A 21,923-nucleotide genomic window follows, 5' to 3' on the forward strand; every position below is an offset into this window, starting at 1 on the left:
ACAGTCTCATGTGACCCACAAAGGCAAGAACCACACCTGATCTCACTCTCTCGGGAGCAGTGCCACAGCATGCCCTGATCGAACAGAAGTCTGCTATAATGCACAAATCCCCACAACATGTATGTGAAGCTAAATCTTCATTATGAAGTCTGCAAACCTATCAACAGGGACAATCTCAGATCAATGTTTCTCCACCCTCTCATTCCAGCCAGACTGTCCCATATGTTTTATAACTTCCTAAAAGCATCACACCTGAGAAGGGCAACCAAAACGACAACACAGGTTTTTATCACATGACATCTAAAGCCACTGGGAGGGAGCAGCACAGCCAGCCACGTTCAAGAGACCCTCAGGAAAGCCAGCAGGGATTTACTGCTGCTCCAGAATTCGCAGGTGCCAGGCCAGACCAGGCAAATACTTGGATACTTCCTCAACTTAAAAAACAAAAAGGCTTTTGCCACACCTCCCTGACATCTGCACCCAGCCCAGCAATGACCAAGCCACCGCTGGAAGCCCCCCAGTCTCCCCTGTGGGAATGAGTGGAGTTGCCACAGGCCTCAATCCCGCCCCTCCTCCTTCCTCCTTCATCCATCCCATTTCCTTCTCCTTCCCCCTTTCCCCCTCCCTCCCAAGTGCTCTACAACAACATCCTAGAATGTAAAAAATAATAATAAAATTACATTAAAAAAAAAAAAGGCTCTTTGATGAGGCTGCTAGGACTTCAGAAGATTAAAGCATACCTTGGCACATACCTTTAACTTTGTAAATTTGTCTGTTATTAATTTTAAAAAAACAAAAAACAACACCCACAAACTCATCCAAATGACCAATAAGAACGAATGGCATGGGATTAGCTGCCACTACAGACACCACACGCAGGCACCTCCAAACCCACATTTTCAGAAAAGACAACTGAGATGTGGTTAGAAATGGAGACCTAACCAAAAAAGAAACAAGGCACAAGACAACAAAGTTTAATTTTTATACCACAGAAAAAGGTGTTAGAGTTTGTATAAAAGCATCTACCCCCACCCTATTTGCCAAAGTTTTCTTGGGAGACTCATTTCTGTTTTCTGCCTGGAGCTAAATGTTACAGTAAGAAGTTCTGCTGGCTTCTCAAGAACCTGGCCCATTTATCACTTTTTCAAGCGACATCATCTTCTCGTTCAAATATCTCAATGGCTCTTGTAAAAAATATGTCACACATGTCTCTACTGTCAACGTTTATCTCTAGCACAATAAGTAACCCAAAGATTATAAACAAGACGGAGCCTCCCAGAAGAGGCCACAGTGATCCCAGAGCTACTGATGACGCTGCCAGTGTCAGCTCAGAGCAGAGCCCAAGAACCAATACCTGCCCCTCTGAAGGCACTGCACAGTGAGATTTGTTCATTCAAGCCTGACAACGCTGACTTCACAATATTCGGTAAAGATGTGAACTGAACAAAATATGGAAACTGTCTATTAGGTATTAAAGAATTATTATGTATACTAATAGTGTAAATAAGATCACTGGGATAGAGTCTAGCCATTTTAAAAGGGGACAACAGCATTTTCAAAGCCCCACGACTGCAGGAATGCTGCAAGAGGCATGGGCCACTGGTGCTGAGGCTGTGTTTCTGGAGTGACTCTCATGAACTTGGGCATTAATTCTTGCTGTGAGGCCTCAGCCAGGTCGCTCCTTGGTCTCCCTTACTCTATCTGGGTTCATGAGAGGAGAGGGACAAAGATCTCCCCAACTGTCCCTCCAGGTTATTAAGAAACCAGATGAAATGTCTGTGACATCATTTTCTTAAACTGCAAAAGTATATAAAATCTGAGTTGCTGCTATTTTTTCATGTAATAATGCTAATTATAGATTATGTACTAAACTAGCTAGTGGACTTTTAATTGGGAAGCTCAGTAAGTTTTATTCCTAAAGATAAACGTTTGGGGTTTTTTTCAAGATGCACGTGCTTCTCTACCTTGACTTAAATTTTAATTGCACAAGAACTATGAAACTGCAAAATCGCTGAGTTGAAATACGGTGTAAACTGACCATCCTGTCTTTCTTGAAGTTGCACAGCTCATTAAGTGCACAAATAGAGAAAATGTCTAGGTGTGAAGATCCTGGAAAATCACAGAAGGCTATCCTAATGTCAAATCGTCACAAACAGAGAGCAAGGTAAAAACAGAAAGATGGTTTGGAAGCAAATGCCACACCTACAGCGGAATTCAGGGATTCAAGGCAAATGTTTCAGTCCTAGCAAAGTGCTAAATAGGCACTTAAGCCAAATGTGATCCAAGTCCACAGGGATCATTTATGAAATCCACCAGGAAAACTCAACAACATAAAAGTAGGGCTTGCAGGGAAGCCAGGTGAGGGGTACATGGGAACTCTGCACAATCTGTGCAACTTTGCTGTAAATGTGAAATTATACCAAAATTAAGTTGTTTCCATTTTTTTTTTTTTTCCTTTTTGTCTTTTTTCGTGACCGGCAACGGGATCGCAACCCTCGGTGTCGTGCCCGCACCGCGCTCAACCAGTGAGCGGACCGGTCTCTATATGGGATCCAAACCCTGGGCGGGAGCGCCGCCACACTCTACCGAGTGCGCCACCGGGCCGGCCCAAAGTTGTTTCTTTTTTAATGACCTTTTAAATTAAGAAAGAGGGAGAGCTTGCCTTCAAGGAAGAAAAGGAAACACGTTTTTAGTGGCAGTCTGCACAGGTCAAATTGGCAGGTCTCTTAGACACATCATCTCATTTCACCCTCACAACTGTCTCTTAACCTAAGTTCAAAATATAGGTTAGAAATCATCCCTGTTTCATAACTAAAGAAACCCATAAAAGACAGAGTGACTTCCCCAGGGTCCCGCAACTTTTCAGAGGTGGAGATGGGCTTAAGTTCCTGATCTGCCTGATCCCAAAGCCCAGAGTAACAGAATCTGGCCAAGGGGCCTAAGTGGGAAAGGTGGGCTGCCCTCCAGGCAAGACCAAAATGGGGAACAAATGTCCATCAAAGACTAATCCACCAGATGGGCTCATCCCAAGCTGTGCCAGTGAGTCACCCAAAGGCTCATCAAGGAGGCTCCTTCCTTAATCCAGGAAGTGACATGGTCTCCCCTTGAAAAGGTGAGTTAAGAGATGCATCTAAAAATGGTGTCCCAGTTCCTCAAGGGAAATCTTAACATTGGTATACCTTCTTACAGCAAGTCTACCTGAAAATTCTCTCATCCAGAATTTCACTCGCGACCAAGACTGCTAAAGAAGACTCGCTGTAAGGCTGTTACTAAGGCAACTCTAGGGCTATGGCTTAATGGAATAAGAAAATGACAAGCACCAAACACATGAAAAATATAAAATTACATATGGGCACAAAACATCAACTCTGCAAAACCCACCAAAAAGAAAAGCTACCAGAAAGAACCAATTATAAGTGGGTCCTCTTTGGAAGTTATCTGAAGGCTCTTGGGTCAATCCCTCTCTGCCTGATGTCCTCCATGTGCCACCAGAGGGCACTAACTCATGAACTCACTCTTTAAAATCTTATGTCACATTTTAAAATGCAGTAATGCTGAGTGAAAACTAGATTTCAAATCAATGAAGTGCTAAGTATGTGATTTTGACAGTGGCTTTAAGCATCTGTTGGTCATAGGTTTCAATTTTAATTCCACAAAACTTAAAGGTACACACATGCAACAACAGAATACACTAAAAACAATAAGTTAATCAAATCTTCAGATTTATGAAAATAACAAATTCCAAACTAAAACTAAGAGTGATACATTTGCTCCTGCACCTTTGGTCAAGGGGGCTGCTACGTGGATAACCTGTCCCAGCATCTTTTACATGTACACAACATAAGAGCACCAAGAAAAACATTTCGGTTTCTTCTCTGCTTTAAAAAGCCACTCTTCATTGAATTAGAAGTAGACATTCACCATAATAAAATTATAGTACAGTTTACCAAGCGTGATTAAAACATGATTTAATCTTTCATACTGGAATCCTTGTAAGAAGAGCAAACATTTATGAGTGCTCATTATGTCCTAGGTTGCTGTTCTAGGTACATTACTTATTCAATACACATATCCTTAAGAGGCTTTAAAATTCTATTTTAGTAAAAAGTTCAACCTTGCATTTCTTGAATGCAATCAAGAATCTTCCTTTACATTTGTGTCCTCCTGATGATTTCTTTGTCCACAAAACTAAAAATGAGGATTTGTGATTTCTCCCTCATTAACCACCTTCTGCAATTATTTCTTCACCTCAGAATTCACACTTCTTATACTTGCATGGGAGAGGATAAGATTATATAATCAAAATAATTCAGCAATAAGTTTAATGAAAAATGTATCACACCCTGAAAGGATTTTTGTTTTTGTTTTGCTTTGTGATACACAAAAATCTGGCTTTTGCTTTTCACACTTAATTTAAAAAGAATCGAACGTATTTACTCACTAGATCAGAAATATTGGTTACCTCTCAATGTGAAATAAAATCTACATTCAATTGAACCTTTGTTGTTCCTGATTTTAGTAGATTCCTTCAATGTGTAATAAATAACCCAAGTTTACATTGAACTGAACAAAATCTGACAAATAAATATGCTATACCTGAAAAGAAGTTCCAGTTCTTTAAACAATTCATCACAAGTTAGTGCTACAAACAAACTCACCTTGAGATAACAGCCTACATCACAGGATACTGTCTTCTTGATTTTGTTTTTGTTCTTTGTGTTTTTTTTGTTTGTTTGTTTGTTTGTTTTAAAAAAAAACCTCCTCAAAGGTTTTCAAGAACAATACTGGCATTCTGGCCTATGCCAACACAGAGTAAAGACGGAATAACTATGGCATCCATGAAGGTAATCTGGAACAAAAGTACTGTTGTTAGTACTACCTAAATAATTGCCTCCAAGTTCCCTCCACCTCTTTATTAATGCTCACTTGATCTAAAAAATATTTTGATTCATCTTGTTTACGTGATACCAAAATTTATTATTTTAAATGATTAAATTTTAAGGAAATCGTTAAGTACTTGTTTTGCCTATTTTCTACCTCCCTATTTCTACTCCTCGCAGTTTCTTTCTACACTCAATAGGTGTCTTGACACTACAATATTCCAGAGGCATGACTCATGCTTCCCCTACATCTGTGTCTTCTGCTTCGGGAGGCACGGATACCATAACACATAGTAAGTCTGTAATTCACAATTCGAAAGTCCTGATATGATCTGCCTTCTCATAGCACCCTGAACTAGGCTGCCACTTATTCCAATCACAACAAAATTTTTATTTACTCCCAAATTTTCACTGCTTTATCATTTTAAAGCATATATATAAATGACAAGTTGAAGGGCAAACACTCAGAAAGAATACAACACTAGTGGCCCACTCATTCATTCCACAGCATTTATTTAGACTCCACAAGTGCCAGGCTCCGTCCTGTGCACTGAGCTACATGGGGGACAAGACGGGCCCTGCTCTGCAGAGCTTCCATTCTCACAGGAGACACAAGGTAATCAACATGTAAATATACCACTGCTAGGGGTGAGTGCTAGTCAGAACAGGGGAGCTTGCTGAGGGGACAGAGTGGCATCATGGGTGGTCATGGAGGCCTCTGGGATTAGGTGGCATGTGGACAGAGACCTGCTGAGTCAGGCCATGGAGCTCCTTCATAATAACCCTGGATGAGGTAAGGTAGGTCACTTTAATCTATTTCATTTTTAGTAACATTCAGTTCAAATTAATTTGGGGTTTTGAGAACAATTAATTCACTAATAGAATTGTCTTGAAGCCAGATACAGGGCTGGCAGGATGGTAAAGTTCTCCCTACGAATTCTGCCAGCTTTCATCCCCATGTGTCAGCCCTCGCAGCTCCAGCTCTGTGGCTCCCTCTTCTTGCTGCGCCCGTGAACAAGTGCATGGTGAGAGCCTGAAATAAATAGGTGTAAAATGGGTCAAGACCATCGCTTCTATTTCTGTTTTTAACAGAAGAAAATTTGCCCCATTTCCAGAGGCAGAGAGAGAAGGAAACATTTGGGTAAAGGCAAACTAAAGTATATAATATAAACACACATATACATATGTATGTGTAAATGTATATACATCTACCCCCAACAGACACTATATACATTTATATACCCACACACATCTGACTTATTCCCCCATGATAACTCAAAATTGGGTCTTGTACAATTAGTTTTTTTGCAGTCAGTGCAGCACAACTTTTACTGGGTTGTAGGCTGGATCTTTTAAGAGGTCACAAACTTTTTTAAAGGACCAAATTAAAAACTAAAGGTTCAAAGATGATCAAGGTTCAGATGCAATAAACACTCATTTTAGAAGAATTGCTTACTTACTATGCATATTCAGCAAACGACTTAAGTTTTTGTTTTGTTTCTTCCTAACACAGAGTCCCAGGGGAGTCATTATGTACAATCAGCTCTCTAATTCAGATTAACATGTCTAAGTACATATTGATATAATAGAACACAATGCTCTAAGAGGCTCCCCTGCTAGAGACCATTTACTGAAGCACTGGACTCAGAAGAAGGACCTCTTAAATTCAGTCCCCAGCACTTCCAATTCTTATTTCCTCGGCCAGTTGCACAGGTTACAAAAATGCAATATTTCAAGGAGATACTAAAGTTGCATGAGAAAAAGAACTAACATTTTCCTAATTAATATAAGATCCTAATAAGCTACAGGTAACTTCTGCAGTGGCCCTGTAATGCACACTGATGCTGAAGGGATGATCTGTTCTTTCATTTGCCTCCCCTCGTTCAGCTACTGTTGTGGGGGAAGAGCCATAAAGTGAATGACTTTAGGTAAAACACTGAACAGTGTCCTTATGAGTCTTACAGGGCAGGTTGGGAGCATGTGTGGCGTGGGGCTGGTGGTGGTGTGAATGCTATCTGATTTGTTTCCCCAATTTGGGACTGATTTCCAATCGAACCTCAAACTAACTGAATATGAGCATGACTGTTTAATTCCAGTAGATCAGGTAAGTAAAAGAAGGACCATCATATCCAGGCATTGTGTCCAATGCTTAGAGCCAGTCGCTTTCACAAGCCCAGAATATGGTAGTAAAAAAGGCATGCTGTGAAAAGAAAAGAGCTCTCAGCGTCTTACAAGGAAAGTCCTCATGACATTTATGGCTTAGGTCCATAGAAGTAATCGATTAAATAATTAGTTACTTAAGATACCAGAACAACAAATTGAAGATATCAAGGCAATCAAACGTAAATTACTTTTTTTTTAACATAAAAGGTGAGCACCTCTGGAATCAGACAGCAGCTTCTGACTTGTTTTCCATTGCTCTTTGCATATTTGCTTTCTGCTACCAAAATCTTAAGACCTGTATAAACAAAAACAGTATTTACTCTTCTCTTCCTCCAAAACAATTATTAAGTTTACCTATTTGGCTCGATGGCACATTACCCCACCGTCACATCCCCCATCCATCTACCCATATTCATTCACTCACAGCCACCTGCAGATGCTAAGGCTGGGCTCTAGGGAAACAGAAATAAGGGAGACCCAGGACCTGCTCCAAGGAGCTCCCAGTTTAGTGGATTAAAGACACTAATAAAGTACAATACACTGTGGCAAGGGCCCTCAGAGGGATACAGGAAGCAGTGCTCAGGATAACAGTGAACCAAAGAACAGGATGTGAACAGAGCTCAAGAAAGGGCACATGAGAGAGGTGACATCTGAGTTGGCCTTTCTACTCTGCCCGCCAGATCAAGCAGAGGTGGGAGGAAGGGCTGGAGTACAGAAGAAAACCGCAAGCGGGAGCAGACAGCAACCTGAAGTGCCTGCACGTCTGGGGAGCAGAGAGGAGAGGAGGAGGCAAGAGAGGTGCAGCTGGGTGGGGACACATCACTCTTGATAAGGAAGGGCTGTGGGGTCTGGTATATCTCTACTTTCACCTGCATCTACCTCCAGAGGTGGGAGTTTCAGGTTAATGAATATTATTAGTAGAGACAAATACAAAAGACCAAAAACAGAACCACCAGAGAACTGGCCTATATGAGGACTCTCTGCCCTGAGGACGAGGGAGGGACAAACGCTGTCCTATCGCAGACCACACACCTGCCTTGCTTGGCAGAACCACCAGAGAACTGGCCTATATGAGGACTCTCTGCCCTGAGGACGAGGGAGGGACAAGCGCTGTCCTATCGCAGACCACACACCTGCCTTGCTTGGAAGGTTATGCTGGCTATGTTGGTTAAAGTTTAAGTTGCAGCAGGACATTTCTGAAGGAATAAATAAGTTGCCAGTTTAAATGTTATACTTTGGATTTTTTTGAGCATCCTAATGACACAGATCTAAATAAAAAACAATGAACAAATGACAGAACATTCATTTTCCTAGTTGTCTAGATACACCAGCCTTCACTTTCAAAGAAACTAGAATTGTGTATGTGCCGAATTAAGTAATTATGCTAGCAATGCTTTTAAAAAGCTAATACTTTGGTTCTCTTCCATAACGTATGTTATAATTTACAAGTGGCATCATAAAATAACTCTTCTTTTCCTGGGATACATTCTAAGTCCATTCATCATAAAGATTTATGTGTGAAGGGGTCACTTTATAAGCAAAACACCATTTAGTCGGGAAAAAACCTCAAAACAAATTGCAATAAAGCCATTAATGTTGTTTTAATTTCTTGCTTAATTTCCAGTTCTTGGTATTCATATACTTCCCCATCAGAGGGAAACATTTTAATTAGAATAAAGAGAGTTTAAGAAAACTTATGTAATGAGTAAGCTCTCATTATTACTAAATGGTATTTACTGAGCTTTCTTTCATGGGAACACTATGGTGCAAGAAGGAGAACATGGTATTTAAAACAGTAACACAGGAGCCGGCCCCGTGGCTCACTCAGGAGAGTGTGGCACTGGTAGCACTGAAGCCCCGGGTTCGGATCCTATATAGGGATGGCCGGTGCGCTCACTGGCTGACTGTGGTGCAGACCACACAGTGCCGGGGGTTGTGATTCCCTTACCGGTCAAAAAAAAAAAAAGTAACATAGTTAGCAACAAGGTGGACTCTCTGTGATGCTCTTAGGAGACTACTGAAGCCTGGATGCTGACCAGCTATAGACAACTTAGACCCCTCATTCCCATGACTTTACCTACTACAAAATGAACAAGCAATTAATTACTCCTCCAACACAAAAGTCTTCCAAGAACATAGTGTTCACAAACCCATGGCTCAAAATGGGCTCTTCTTTCTAAATATCAGGGCTTGTAGGATTTTTTGGGTAACCATAACACTGCAGGTAACAAATTAAACAGAATCTAAAGTAAATTTAAACTTGATAAAGGTACAGAATCGGGGTTCCATTTTCCTTTTCCTTTGGGGCTCACATTAACAGCACTCATTATCAGTATGAAAAGCAGTAACAGCATGTATGCTGCTGAGGCGTTCCTGTTTACCTTTTCAAAATATTTTACTTTTCCTGGCCTGCAAGCCTAAAAAATAGCTTTCTGACATCATCACCAATTTTTATTCATCTTTCAAGACACATTGTGGATCAAAGCAAAAAAAAAAAAAAAATACATGTATGTACACACACTTGTATATACAGTTAAATTCTCTGCATGGCAAAAGGCTGACCACGTCTGCCCTTTTAAAAGGATCAGACAAGGGCAGGCAGACTTTATATGCTGTTACCTGTATCACACAGGACTGCCTTGAAGCTATTAAATGTTGGCTTCGGCAGGGATTCAAACACATTTCAGACTGTTGAGTTAATATAACTAATAGAATTGGAGGATTAAGCCAAAGTACACAGGCATCAAAAGACAGGCCAAAATAAAGATAAGAATCAAAAGGGTATTTTTTTTCCTGGAAAAAAAATTGGCTATAATGAGTTGCTCACATTGGGTTAACATTTTCATCAGAGACTCAGTGAAAGGCCTTCTGGATGAAAGTAAAAACCCAACTGAAAAGCTGCCACTTTTGGAAGATCCTGTCAAAATTATGGCCTGTGTTTTGATATTTTACTTTGATTCAGAAATCATGCCACAAACACATGACTTCAGTAGGTACCATTTGGACTTAAAAAGAGGCAAGAGCAAGCCTTCAGATCCTCACAGGTACTCTGAGGAGTGGGACAAGATCAGGATGAAGAAATGCTCGCTCACTGGGTAGAAGGTTGGAGCAATGGCCACTGAAGCACCAACCACTAGGCCTCCCTCCTCCTGCCCCAGCCCTGCTCCCTCGCAGGAGTCCTAAGTGGTTTCAGATCCATGTAGACAACCCTTCATAAATGCTGGCCTCTCTGTTCCTTGATCTCTTCCCCTCTGGTAACCTTGAACTACACTCCCATGGTCATCCCCAAGACCTATGTTGTCCAATGACAACCACGAGCCACAGGTGGTCACTGAGCACCTGAAATGTGCCTCATCCAAACTATGATGTGCTGGAAGTATAAAATACATACCAATTTCAAAGATTTCGTACAAAAAATGTAACATATCCCAATAATTTTATATTGATTACATAGTCACATAATATTTCAGATATATACTGGGTTATACAAATTACTGAAATTTCATTTGTTTCTTTTTATTTTGTTTTAATATAGCTACTAGTACATTAAAAACTACACGTGTGAGGCTGGCTGGTTAGCTCAGCTGGAGAGTGTGCACAATGTCATAACAACAAGGTCAAGGGTTTGGATCCCTATACCGGCCAGCCACCAAAACAAAAAACAAAATAAACCAAAAATCACACATGCAGCTTACTTGATATTGCTACTTGACAGCACTGCTCTAGACCCTGATATAACCGTATCTGCACCCCTCCATAATATGGATTTCAAGCACCCTACTCTTTGACCATCCCAACTCCAACAATCCCTTGATCCTACTCTTGAATCCACGGACTCCACAACCTCCTACTGCCCCTCCTCTCCTTCATGCCTCTCTTTTGCTCCTTGCCTGGCTTAGATTACGTGGCCCATCATCCCCTCAACTCTTGCACAGTGCTCAGCTCCCTTACGCCTCCTGCATCCATTGTACTGTCCTGGCCAAATCCTAACCCCAGGTCAAATCCAACTCTCTCCTCCTCCCCTGGCCTGCACTTAGGCTGCAGAAAACAGAACTCCAAAGCACCAGCTCCACTCCCTATCCTGTTTTTGCTTGAACCAGCTGGAATGGGGCTTTTGTCCTCCCCACTTCATTCACACAGCTCTTAATCAAAGTTGCCCATGACCTCCACGCTTCCAAAGCCATTGTGAAATCCTTGGTCTGTACCTTGCTTGACCTCCAGCAGCTCCTGACACAGATGATCACTCTCTGCTCTGAATGAGAAACATGCCCCCAGGACACCCAATCTCCTGGTTTTCCTTCTCTGGCTGCTCCTCCTTGTTCTCCTTTGCTTTCTTCTCCCCACCCTTTCCCCATTACGTTGGGTGCCCCAGCGCTCCATGTTTGGACTCTCCATTCCTGCATACCCTCTATGGGATTTCATCCAATCCCATAGCCTGAAGAACCCCCTGTATGCTGAGAACACTCCATGTCTAGCTCCAGCCTAGGCCTCTCATCTAAGTTACAGACTCACACATGACTGCCTGTCAACACCTTCACTTAGCATCTTCAAGTCAACATGTCCAGAACACAACTCTTGCATTCTCCTCCCCCTCCTCCCCAACCTGCTGCCTCCCCCCCTCCAGTCTTCCTAACCTCACTAAAGGAGACTGTAGTCTTCCAGTCACTCAGTGCAACACCACCAACATCAGCTCTTCCTCTGAAACACACTCCACACAGGACCACTTCTTACCTCCCTGGTCCCAGCATCACCAGCTCTCAGAACAGTCTCCTCACCAGTCTCCCTGTTTCCATCCCTATCCCCCCAAACCAGGGGTCGGCACATTTTTTCTGTAAAGGGCCAGACAATAAACATTTCAGCCTTTGCAGGCTATATGGTGTCACAACTACTCAATTTGGCTGCTGCAGCTCAAAAATAGCCCCAAACAATTCACAAACAAATGTGCGTGGCTCTATCTCAATAAAACTGGAACTGAAATGGACTCTGAAATTTGAATTTCATGTAATCTTCATGTGACACAAATATTTATTTTTTCAACCATTTAACAATGTAAAAAACATTCTTAGCTTGCCAGTGTGCAGAAAGAGGCAGTGGGCCAGATATGGCCTGCAGGCCAGTCTGCTGACCCTGCAGATGACCCTGCAGTTCTAGATGATTCTCTGCCCTTCAAAGTGATCCTTTTAGTCATGTCTTTTTTCCTGCTGAAAAATTCTCAACGGCTTCCATTCTCATTCAGTAAAACCAGAAGCCCTTGCCATGACCTGCAAGGCCCCATGGGATACTGCTCTGGCCACCTCATCTTCTACTCTCCCCCACCCCCACCTCACTCTGTGCAGCCCTGCTGTCCTCCCAGCTGCTCTTTCGCTATTACCAAAACTACATTTACCTTGGGGCTTTGGCATTTGCTGTTCCCTCTGCGTGGAATACTTTCACTCCAGGTGTCTATGTGGTTCACTATGTCACTTCCTTCAAGTCACCTTATGCGAGACACCTGCTGCTCATGTTACGCTAACTAAAATAGCATGTGCACACATGCACGTGCGCGCGCGCGCACACACACACACACACACATCGAGGGACCCTTTGAAATGTTTACCCTGCTTCATTGTTCTTCATCACACTTATTATCACTGACATTTCTGTCCTTATTTATTTAGAAATAAACAGATTAGGCAGTGTTTTTTAACAGAGAAACAAAATAGCATGGCGTGTAAGAGCATGAAATCCGGAGTTAGATTACCTGGGTTGGAATGCCAACAGTAACACTTATTAGGAGTGTGACACTGAGCAAGTTACTTTAACTTCTCTGCCCTCAGTTTCCTCATCTGTGAAACGGCAGTAATGACCGCACCTACTTCCTCAGTGTTCTGAGGAGTGACCAAGTCAGTAAATATACTTGGCACATATGGGCACTCAGTTACTGCAACTTATCGTTTATGTTTATTGTTTACTGCCCCTCTCTCCCAACCAGAAAATAAGCTCTCCAAAGGGAAATGACAGGATTTTGCTGACTGCTTTATTCCAGATACCTAGGACAGTGCTCAGTACTAGGCATTCAATAAATATTTATTGAATAAATGAGTAAATATTTGAATTTAAGTCACTCTGGGGTGGACAAAACACTCCAGCCCCCTCCCATCATCACACAGATATCAGGGAGGACAAAAGCTTTCTTAAAACCTACTACAAAAAGAGAAATAAAACGCCTACCATCCCAGGTGGGTTTGCTGATGTTTCCAAGAAACAGGTCTATTTCCTACCTTGAATTGAGGCGTAACTGCTGCTCTCTGAGTAGCAATAGTTTGACTTCATAAGTAAGGAACCTCCTACCATCTAAAACTGTGCTGTATACTCAAAGGTTACATTCAGCTCTTGAGCCAAATTAGGGAAGAAATAGATTTCACAGTTGGTCAGGCTCAAATTCCACATGTAAAGTGCTGACTTAATAGCTAGTAGCACAATTCCATGTAGGTCTTACAATATTTTCTGGACACAACCACAAAAGACTTTATTCAAAGCAGCTTATATTTAATTGCCTTCTTCTAAAACCAAAGAACATCCCGCCAAATAATGGAAGTCCTCCCCAAGCCAGAGGGTTGTGGACGTATGTGTCTACACATAAGACACAGGCTTCCCTCGCAGCACATCACAGGTCTCATGGGTCTGGCATGTGTTCTTACACTTACACACTTACTTCTCCTAGGATGACTGAGTTTTGAATTACAGATGGTATTAAGATAAGTTAAAATATTTGGGGATCTACCACTTTATGACATGGTCTTCCACAAGAAGATGCTTATGTACTTTCCCGTGTAATGTAAGCTCTTTTTCAAGTGAAAGCTCTACTTCCCTTAAAAGCAGCACAGGGATGATCATGGCAAGGTCACCAAAGTAGAAACTATTCTCCTAACCTCTAAATTTAAGTGCTCCACTGTGAAATAAGAAATAAGCATCTTTATTACTGCTTCTACCAAACAGAAAATTAGTGAGTTATAGGTGGTAAAAAAAAAAAAAAAAGAAAGAAAGAAAGAAAAGAAAAGAAAGCTTTATTACTGCTTCTACCAAACAGAAAATTAGTGAGTTATAGGTGGTAAAAAAAAAAAAAAGAAAGAAAGAAAAGAAAAGAAAAGAAAAGAAAAGAAAGAAAAAAACCACCTGTATCAACTATTATGGGGTAAGTATCCCTTACCCGAAACACTTGGGACCAGAAGTGTTTTGGATTTCAGATTTTTTCAGATTTTAGAATATTTGCATTATATTTAATGGATACTGAGCCATTAAGTATAACGCAAATATTCCAAAATCTGAAATATTCCAAAATCCAAAATCTGAAATGCTCCAATGAGCATTTCCTTTGAGCATCAAATATTCCAAAATCCAAAATCTCAAATGCTCCAATGAGTATTTCCTTGAGCATCATGTTGGCTCAAAGAGTTTCGGATTTTGGAGCATTTCAAATTTCAGATTTTCAGGTTACGGATACTCAACCTGTATGTAATTCCACTGTCTGACTGCCTACCTGCACGGAATGCCTACAAATTGTGGGCGTAGCCAAGTAAACAACCAGGAGGCAGGCTGAGAAAGTGGGGGTTAAGGAGTGAGTCCAAGCAGTCGAGGGGAACAGCCACGAACCTCACCACCTGCCCACTTCCCCGCTCTGCTCTGCCTTCCTGCCGATGTCGATATAACTACAACAGATGGCTGGGGTTCAAGGGGGCGGGGGTGTTCCCCAAGAAGTGAAAAGAGCTGAGATACATCTACTGTTACCCGCTGTGGTTGTTATATATCTTAAATTCTGCAATTGATCGGCCATTAGGGTTACTGTGACATAGCACAGAGGATCTGCATGAGACAGGAAGGCACAAGTCACTTCTCGATTCTGCATTGCTATATAATGGGAAAACCTGAAAAATCAGGATGATGATGCTCTAATTTAATACCGTATTTAGCTGATGATCCTAAATAACACTTCGTCAGCTTTTGTGATCTAGCACAAAACCACATGCCTTGTGATCTACCAGCTGCGCTGTGGTAATGTCCTTGACTTGAGGCTTAAAGGCTTTGTCTGGAACATGGATGTATTGTCTTTCCATTTCAAACTGCAGTGATTTTCCCTGGATCTGGCATCATGCAGAGTGCTACCAAAATTAGATTCTGGTTAGTTAGTAAAACTACCTATCCCCTTTGATGCACCACCATGAATGCTGCTTCTCTCAGCTTTGCTTGTGTGCAAGATCGAAAAGCCACGGCTGCTCAGTTTACAGGATGCAGGGATAGGAACCATCTGCCTGGTCTGGTGTTTCTTTAATTAAAACTTTAATTACAGATATATCTCTGCACAGATACGTGCAGTCTATCAGCTCCTGTTCTTAATTACCTGTGCTAATGAGAAATGAAAAGAGAGTTAGTGTTTGCTGAGTGTCTACTATGTGCAAGAATTTGTACCAGGTGCTTTTATAAAAACTAGAGCAGGTAAAAGAAACCCAGAGTCAACCCTTCGCCAGGAATTTCCTCCTCTACCAGTCCTCTTCCCACCACTACAAAAAAGTTACAAAGTCATTCAGGTTTCTCCTTTAGAAAAAATGAAGGGCTAAGAGGGGTAAGATACTCAAAAGAATCAGCACAGAAAAGAAAGAAAGGACTGGATAATGAGTGGTAGCCTATCCCCCGGAAAGACAGACACTCAGACAAATCAAGAAACATCCACTTGAACACTTACGGTGTGCGAGCACCTGGAGGATTCTACGTAGTTTACAGTCTGATGACAGATACACTGTAAACAGCTAGTAGACAGACAGAAGAAAGAGAAAAAAGAGGGAGGATAGACCTATAGAGGAGAAGATGAGAAAGAAGTGGCAAAATAAGTACACAGAAGAGAGGAGAAAAGAAAGGAGATAGAGAGAACAAGAAGGCAAGCATGGCCCTCTTCTTCCTTTGACTCTGCAACAGAGCGCAGGCCTGCTTTTTGTGATGGTCTGGTGCTCACTCACAGAAAACTGTATTCTACAGAGTAGATGGTGGGGGCTTTAACCTGCAGCAAGGGTGCTGATTATTGTGGGCTGAACAACTAAACTGGCCCAAAACAACCTCTTTGAACTTATAATGTAGCCAACTGTAGAATTAACAGCACTAGCCCATATTCTAGAAGCACAGGTCTGTGTGTGCACCAATCGTCTACATCCTTTTTTCTTGTTTGTAAAATAAACTTCCTGTATTTCTGAACCTGTTGATCAACGGTTCTCTGCTAGAACAAGGTCAGAGCCTCAGGGAGAGACCAGTGCTCCGTACTTTTAAAAAGCTACACAAGTGACTGGATTTGCAGCCACTGCCTTAGAGTCCCTAAAAGTGCCATATATATGACAGAGGTTTCCTAGTAATGGTGGTGGTGATTGTTGGAGCCAGCTCCATCATATGAGGTCCTAAGTTAGGGGTGCTGTCATGTTAAAAGGTCTGATGGCTGAGGGACGATAATGCAGACAGCTGAGGTCCCCACAACCAAAATGGCAGAACCATTTCCTGAGAGTGGTTCAGCCAGGTTTGCAGGTAAATGCAAGGCAGCAGGTGCCACAAGATGGGCAACACCTGGATTTAAGCTCCAGTTCTGCAATTTACAAGGGATGTGAGCCTGGAAGAGTTTATTTAATCTACCTGAGCATTAGCATTCTCATGTGCAAAATAGGGTTAATTAATATACCACACACCTCCCAGATAAATTCAGATGATTAAAATGCATGATAAAGCTCGGGGAAGAATATGTGACACAATGATGTCCCTTCCCCTTTACTCAAGAGGACACTGAAGCCTCAGACAGCTGGGTAAAAACCTCTAAACACATCGACACTTCTGGCTCCCCATGCTAGCTAGACAGCTCAGTGAGGGTAGAAGAGAGAGAGTAAGACTAAGTAGGTAAAAGATGGGTCTCTCCCTCACGTCTCTGTCCTATCTCCAAAAAAATGGCTACAACAAAAGAACCTATCAACGAAGGGTTATAGGCTCTTCATGATCTGAACTTTTCTTCCTAAAAAGATAGAAACCCAGATTTAACTTCACACATCTGAACTGGCATCCGTTTCAGAGGTGCTTAATTGCCATAAACTATTCAGTTCCTCTCTCTCTAAGCATCCAAAGGTCTCTAAGTCAATGTTAAAAGACTAACGGGAAATTTTTAAAGTGCAATTTATGTAAGGCATATGCCCATCTCAGAGGTCTTCTGTGGGTATGCAGGAGTAGCCACACTACATGCCACACGCTGTTCTAAGTACTTTGCATACATCAATTCAGCTAAAACTCACCATGATCCTTTGAGTAGGTACTATTATTATTATCCCCAATTTAAAGAGGAGGAAACTCAGGCACAGAGAGGGTAGGCAATGTGCTGTGGTCAGACCACTTGCAAGAGGCCGAGGTGGGATTCGAACCAAGGGAGCCTGGCTCCAGAGCCCACAGTCCTGGCCACAGGGTTCACTACCACTGCCTCTCAGCACGACAGTTATGATTGCCAACAGCATAGCCATCGGGTGAGGTTCAGTTTCAAAAGCACCTTTCTTCTGAGTTCCCAGTGTGTCTGTCATAGTGTTTCATTTGTCCTCGCAACAATCCTAAAAAGCAAGTAGGAGACATACATATCTACATTTCACATAGGATAAAACAGAAGCAGCATAAATGAAATGTTTTACAAACTCCTATGTTAAGCCAAACAACCAATTTCACTGTTTTTCCACCAAAATAAAAGCCTTTTGAAATCTTTCTGTTTGAGTATTTTAGTTTTGTGTGACTACCTTAACAGATAGCAATAACATATACAGAGACTTTGCTAGTCCAAAGCAGGTTTTCTGACTCTAAGATGAGGGTTTTCTCAATGAATCACGCTTATAAAAATGATATTCATGTGGCTTACAACTTCCTAGAAGTCCTAAATACTAACCAAATGAGCAATGCTCATTGAAAATAAGTAATAAATATGTCTGCATACTAGCTCTCTTAGGTTATCTTAATATGTATTATGCACGAAACTTTAATATATACATATACATAATTGACCTAATCATAAAATAAAATGACAATAAAAACTTTTGGACTTTTGAATAAAGTATTTGACTATCTCAAGAGTAGATGAGGAGCCCACAGGGAAGCCAATTCTGTCAACAGGGAGCTTGTGATTCTCTGGGGGACCATCAGCCAGCTTACCCCTTGGGGTATGGGTGGGTGCAGAGCTGCTTAAGCAAGAGGAACGGAGCTGACAAGCAGCTCCGGTCGGTCCCTTGCAGCCCTGTGAGTCTATATATACCATCAACTCTGAGGCAGACACCATTCCTTTGGAACTTGGAAGGACATGGCATCAAAGGAACAAATAAAGGACACACCTGAGGTGAAAAAAGTCTTTTGGGATCTGAAAAACATTCCTGCACAACTGTGAAAAGCACTATAATAAAAAATCACCTTAAAATTCAAGGTTCAACAAGTATGGCTCCTGACTATTGGGACATTTATAATCACAAGGGCTTTATAAATATAGGATGTTTTATCTATTTGTATTTCTCAGCTCTGATATTTTACAATTCTGTGAGAAGAAAAGACGTCCAACAGGCTAAAGGCAGTGTTCCAGGTATGGAGGTGTAACAGGCAAAAACAAGCTTGTGAGCCTGAAGAAATGTTCATGAGAGTTCCAATGCCAATGAACAGCTCACCAAAACTAATTTTAATTTGCGGTTCTAATGAATGATATAAACTTTTATAGGTATCAACAAAGCTCAGAAAAGATTTAAATCCATTTCAGTGTTCATTTAGCAGCTTCAGCTGTGTGCAATTAAAACATCAGCATTAAATGTTAGAGAATAAAATAATGAAACAGTTAAAAAATAATCTGTGCTTCAGTGGGCCATGCTAAGAGATTTCACATGACTTTTTTTAAGAACATGGTTTCTTAGGAATGTCTTACCAGTTCAAAGAATTAACTCAAGTTTAATTTTGGGGGGGGGGGTTGTTTTTGTTTTTGTTTAAGAACATGGTTTCTTAGGAATGTCTTACCAGTTCAAAGAATTAACTCAAGTTTAATTTTTTGGGGGGGGGTTGTTTTTGTTTTTGTTTTTGCTTTTCATTAAGAAGTTTCTAGAAGGAGGAATACAATAGGAAATGCATTGTTTGAAAAACAGTCAAGAAAAAGCATATGGCATAAATCAATTTGGTATATAGATCATCAGAGTTGACTGACCAGGTTTCAGCAGAGAAACAAAAGTACATTTTTTGGTCATGTTAAAACTGTTGCTCGTTCTTAAATTATGCCTCAAATAAAGAAATAAAATATTAAAGGAGAAGGAAAGGTGAGTTTTGGTAATGAGACAACTTTGTATTCTTCTAACCTTTAAATGAAATTAAAATTAAAAGTCTAAGCTTTTTCTCCCAATAACACTTGAGCCAATAACACTTGAGAATAAAAAATGTAATCTGAAAAACTGCCACTACTTCTGAAAAAAGACAAGTTACTCTGCAAAGGAAGGGGTGTGTGGTGACAGTGAGGCAGGGTGTGGGAAGCGCGGTGGCAGTGGTCTAGGGGGAGAGGTGAGGCTGTGGGTATCCTGGGTGTGTGTAAATCATATATGAACACAAAATCAATTAAGCATTTGCAAAACATGAATAGAAAAGGAAATATACCGTATGGGGAAATGTACTCATTAAACTTAAATTTTAGAAGGATGAAAACACAGATTACACTTTATTTTAAAAACTGAAATGAATTTTAATACAGAGAATGAAGACAGCATTTTGCAAATTTATCGCTCAAAGGGGTATCTCTATTTGAGGAAATCAGCGTGTTACACTTTGAGAGATGAAATGTTACAGCTTGTACACCAAAATTAAAAAATGAAATTAAATTAAAAAATGAAATGGTTACCAAGGTAATGCAGGTCAGGGGATCAAAGGTGAAGGGTCACACATTATTAAAAAGAAATCCAAAAGGACGGCTGCATCATGATCTCTGCAAAACAAAGGAGCTACAGTAAGTAAAACTAATATCTGTGAGAATTTAAAATCAAGCTCTTGAAGACTCCACTGTAACTGAACATGGCATTCTGATTCCATGTAGAGCCATTTTTATTTGTATTTAGGTATAAAACCAAATTTAATTACCTGTTACCAACAAAATTTTTGCAAAAATTTAACCATTCAATTATATTAAAACCCAAAATATTTCCAGTTGAAAGTGACTTGGAAGTACTGATATTTCAATTGAACCCCACACCCTGTTTTCTGGAAATAGTGTTTGATAAGTTGCCAACATATCAGAAATCTAATTTGGTCACAGCATGGTGATTTTTTTTTCCTCTCCTCAAGGAATGAGTTCCAAAATTGAGTTTTCGCAAATTTGTTTCATTTGAAGTAGCTGCATAAAATTTCCATTATTGGAACATTTAGTATAACAATGTTCTGGAAGACAGCAATAAAGTGATACATGATAAAATAAACTGTGTAACTATATCTATTAAGATCTGTTCTCACATTCAACTTTCACTGCACAGGGGAAAAAAGACATTTTAAGCAAAATAACCTGGTAGTTCTACTGGAGTTACACAGAATTAAAGAGAAGCCTGACATGAGGTATAAGGGTAAAGTATCTGACAGGCTTCATTTCTTCAACAAATGTTATCATTTACTCATTTTCCCCATTAACAAACTAGAGTAGTTTATGTTTTTAAAAAGGATAGAAAGAGCTAAGGTTTTATTTTGAGGCACGAAGCTACCATCTAAATCATGACAAACTTATGTAACCTTGCAGCAATAGTAAGCACAATAATTAATAGTTGTAGTATATAATTTCAATATAAATTTCACTAGTAAATATCATGAACAGTATCATAACACAATCTTTAGCATCTCCTCTCTGAAAGCTAAGCTTGAGCAGGCTACGTTCCCTGAACTGGGGATCCAAATTCCTTAGTGCTCACGGACAGCAGATTCTAAAAAGCAATGTATATAACAGCCTGCTGTACAGGAGAGTAAATGGGAACATAACAAGCAAAAAGAACTCAGTTTAGTAACCATTCTTTTTATGAGTCCTCACCTGCCATTTCTTCTTCCATTCTCCTAATTCAGTTTTACCCCACAGTATCTAACATTTGAGTTAATCTTGTTAAAATCAAATTCCAAAAATACTTATATATTAAAATATAGACAACCGTCCAAAGGATTTTATTAAAAGGAACAGGATATTCTCTCTAGTGGCCTATGGCAATCAATCAATAAATAAACTACAAATTTCAGATTTTTGTTCCTTCTGATTAGGTTTTGTTAAATAACTTGCAGAGTTTCATGCGCTGGATACAAGTGTGTTAGTGCCTTACGGCCATGTTTCTAAAAACATGATCTTTTTTTAAAGTTGCACAGCTACTGAAAAGTAAACTAGCATTTCATTTCTCTGGAATGCTCGTCCCACATAAAGTCTGTCATATGTGTGTTTGTTGCTGGGAGGCATGCAAGCAATTCTGAACACTACAGAAGGAATCAATACCCCATCAAAACAATGCATACGTTGCTTTAGTAGCATCGTTATTTAGACCATTTCAGCATGTTTGCAACAAAAGAAGCTTGCAGTGTAACATCAGTCAAGTTTTGTTTTCCTAAAATATTTTGTATTAAAAAGGAAAAAATGTAAGCCTATTCAGATCAAATATTGCTATGTAGCCCTTTCATTACCAAAACATATATTTATTAAATTAACAATCTCTTCTTGACAATAAGATGATGAAGTACTTATAGATACTTTTTAAAACTATCTAAATTATTTTTTTTTCCTTTTTGTCTTTTTTCGTGTCCGGCAACGGATTGCAACCCTCAGTGTCGCGCCCGTACCACACCGGGACCGGCAACGGGATCGCAACCCTC

General features: G+C 40.5%; 1 protein-coding gene across 1 annotated transcript in view; it reads right to left on the bottom strand.

Moving 5' to 3' along the window:
* Window positions 1-19,725: 19,725 nt before the first annotated feature.
* The window catches only part of LOC103585908 (calmodulin-binding transcription activator 1-like), a 65,432-nt gene continuing 63,234 nt past the window's right edge, over window positions 19,726-21,923 (bottom strand). The window contains exon 4 of the mRNA XM_008567014.1: window positions 19,726-20,019. Within this exon, the coding sequence (XP_008565236.1) occupies window positions 20,011-20,019 (9 nt within the window). The 3' untranslated portion in view covers window positions 19,726-20,010. The remainder of the gene's footprint in view (window positions 20,020-21,923) is intronic.

This window comes from Galeopterus variegatus, unplaced genomic scaffold (assembly GCF_000696425.1).
Source record: "Galeopterus variegatus unplaced genomic scaffold, G_variegatus-3.0.2 Scaffold284, whole genome shotgun sequence".
NCBI classification, from domain to species: domain Eukaryota; kingdom Metazoa; phylum Chordata; class Mammalia; order Dermoptera; family Cynocephalidae; genus Galeopterus; species Galeopterus variegatus.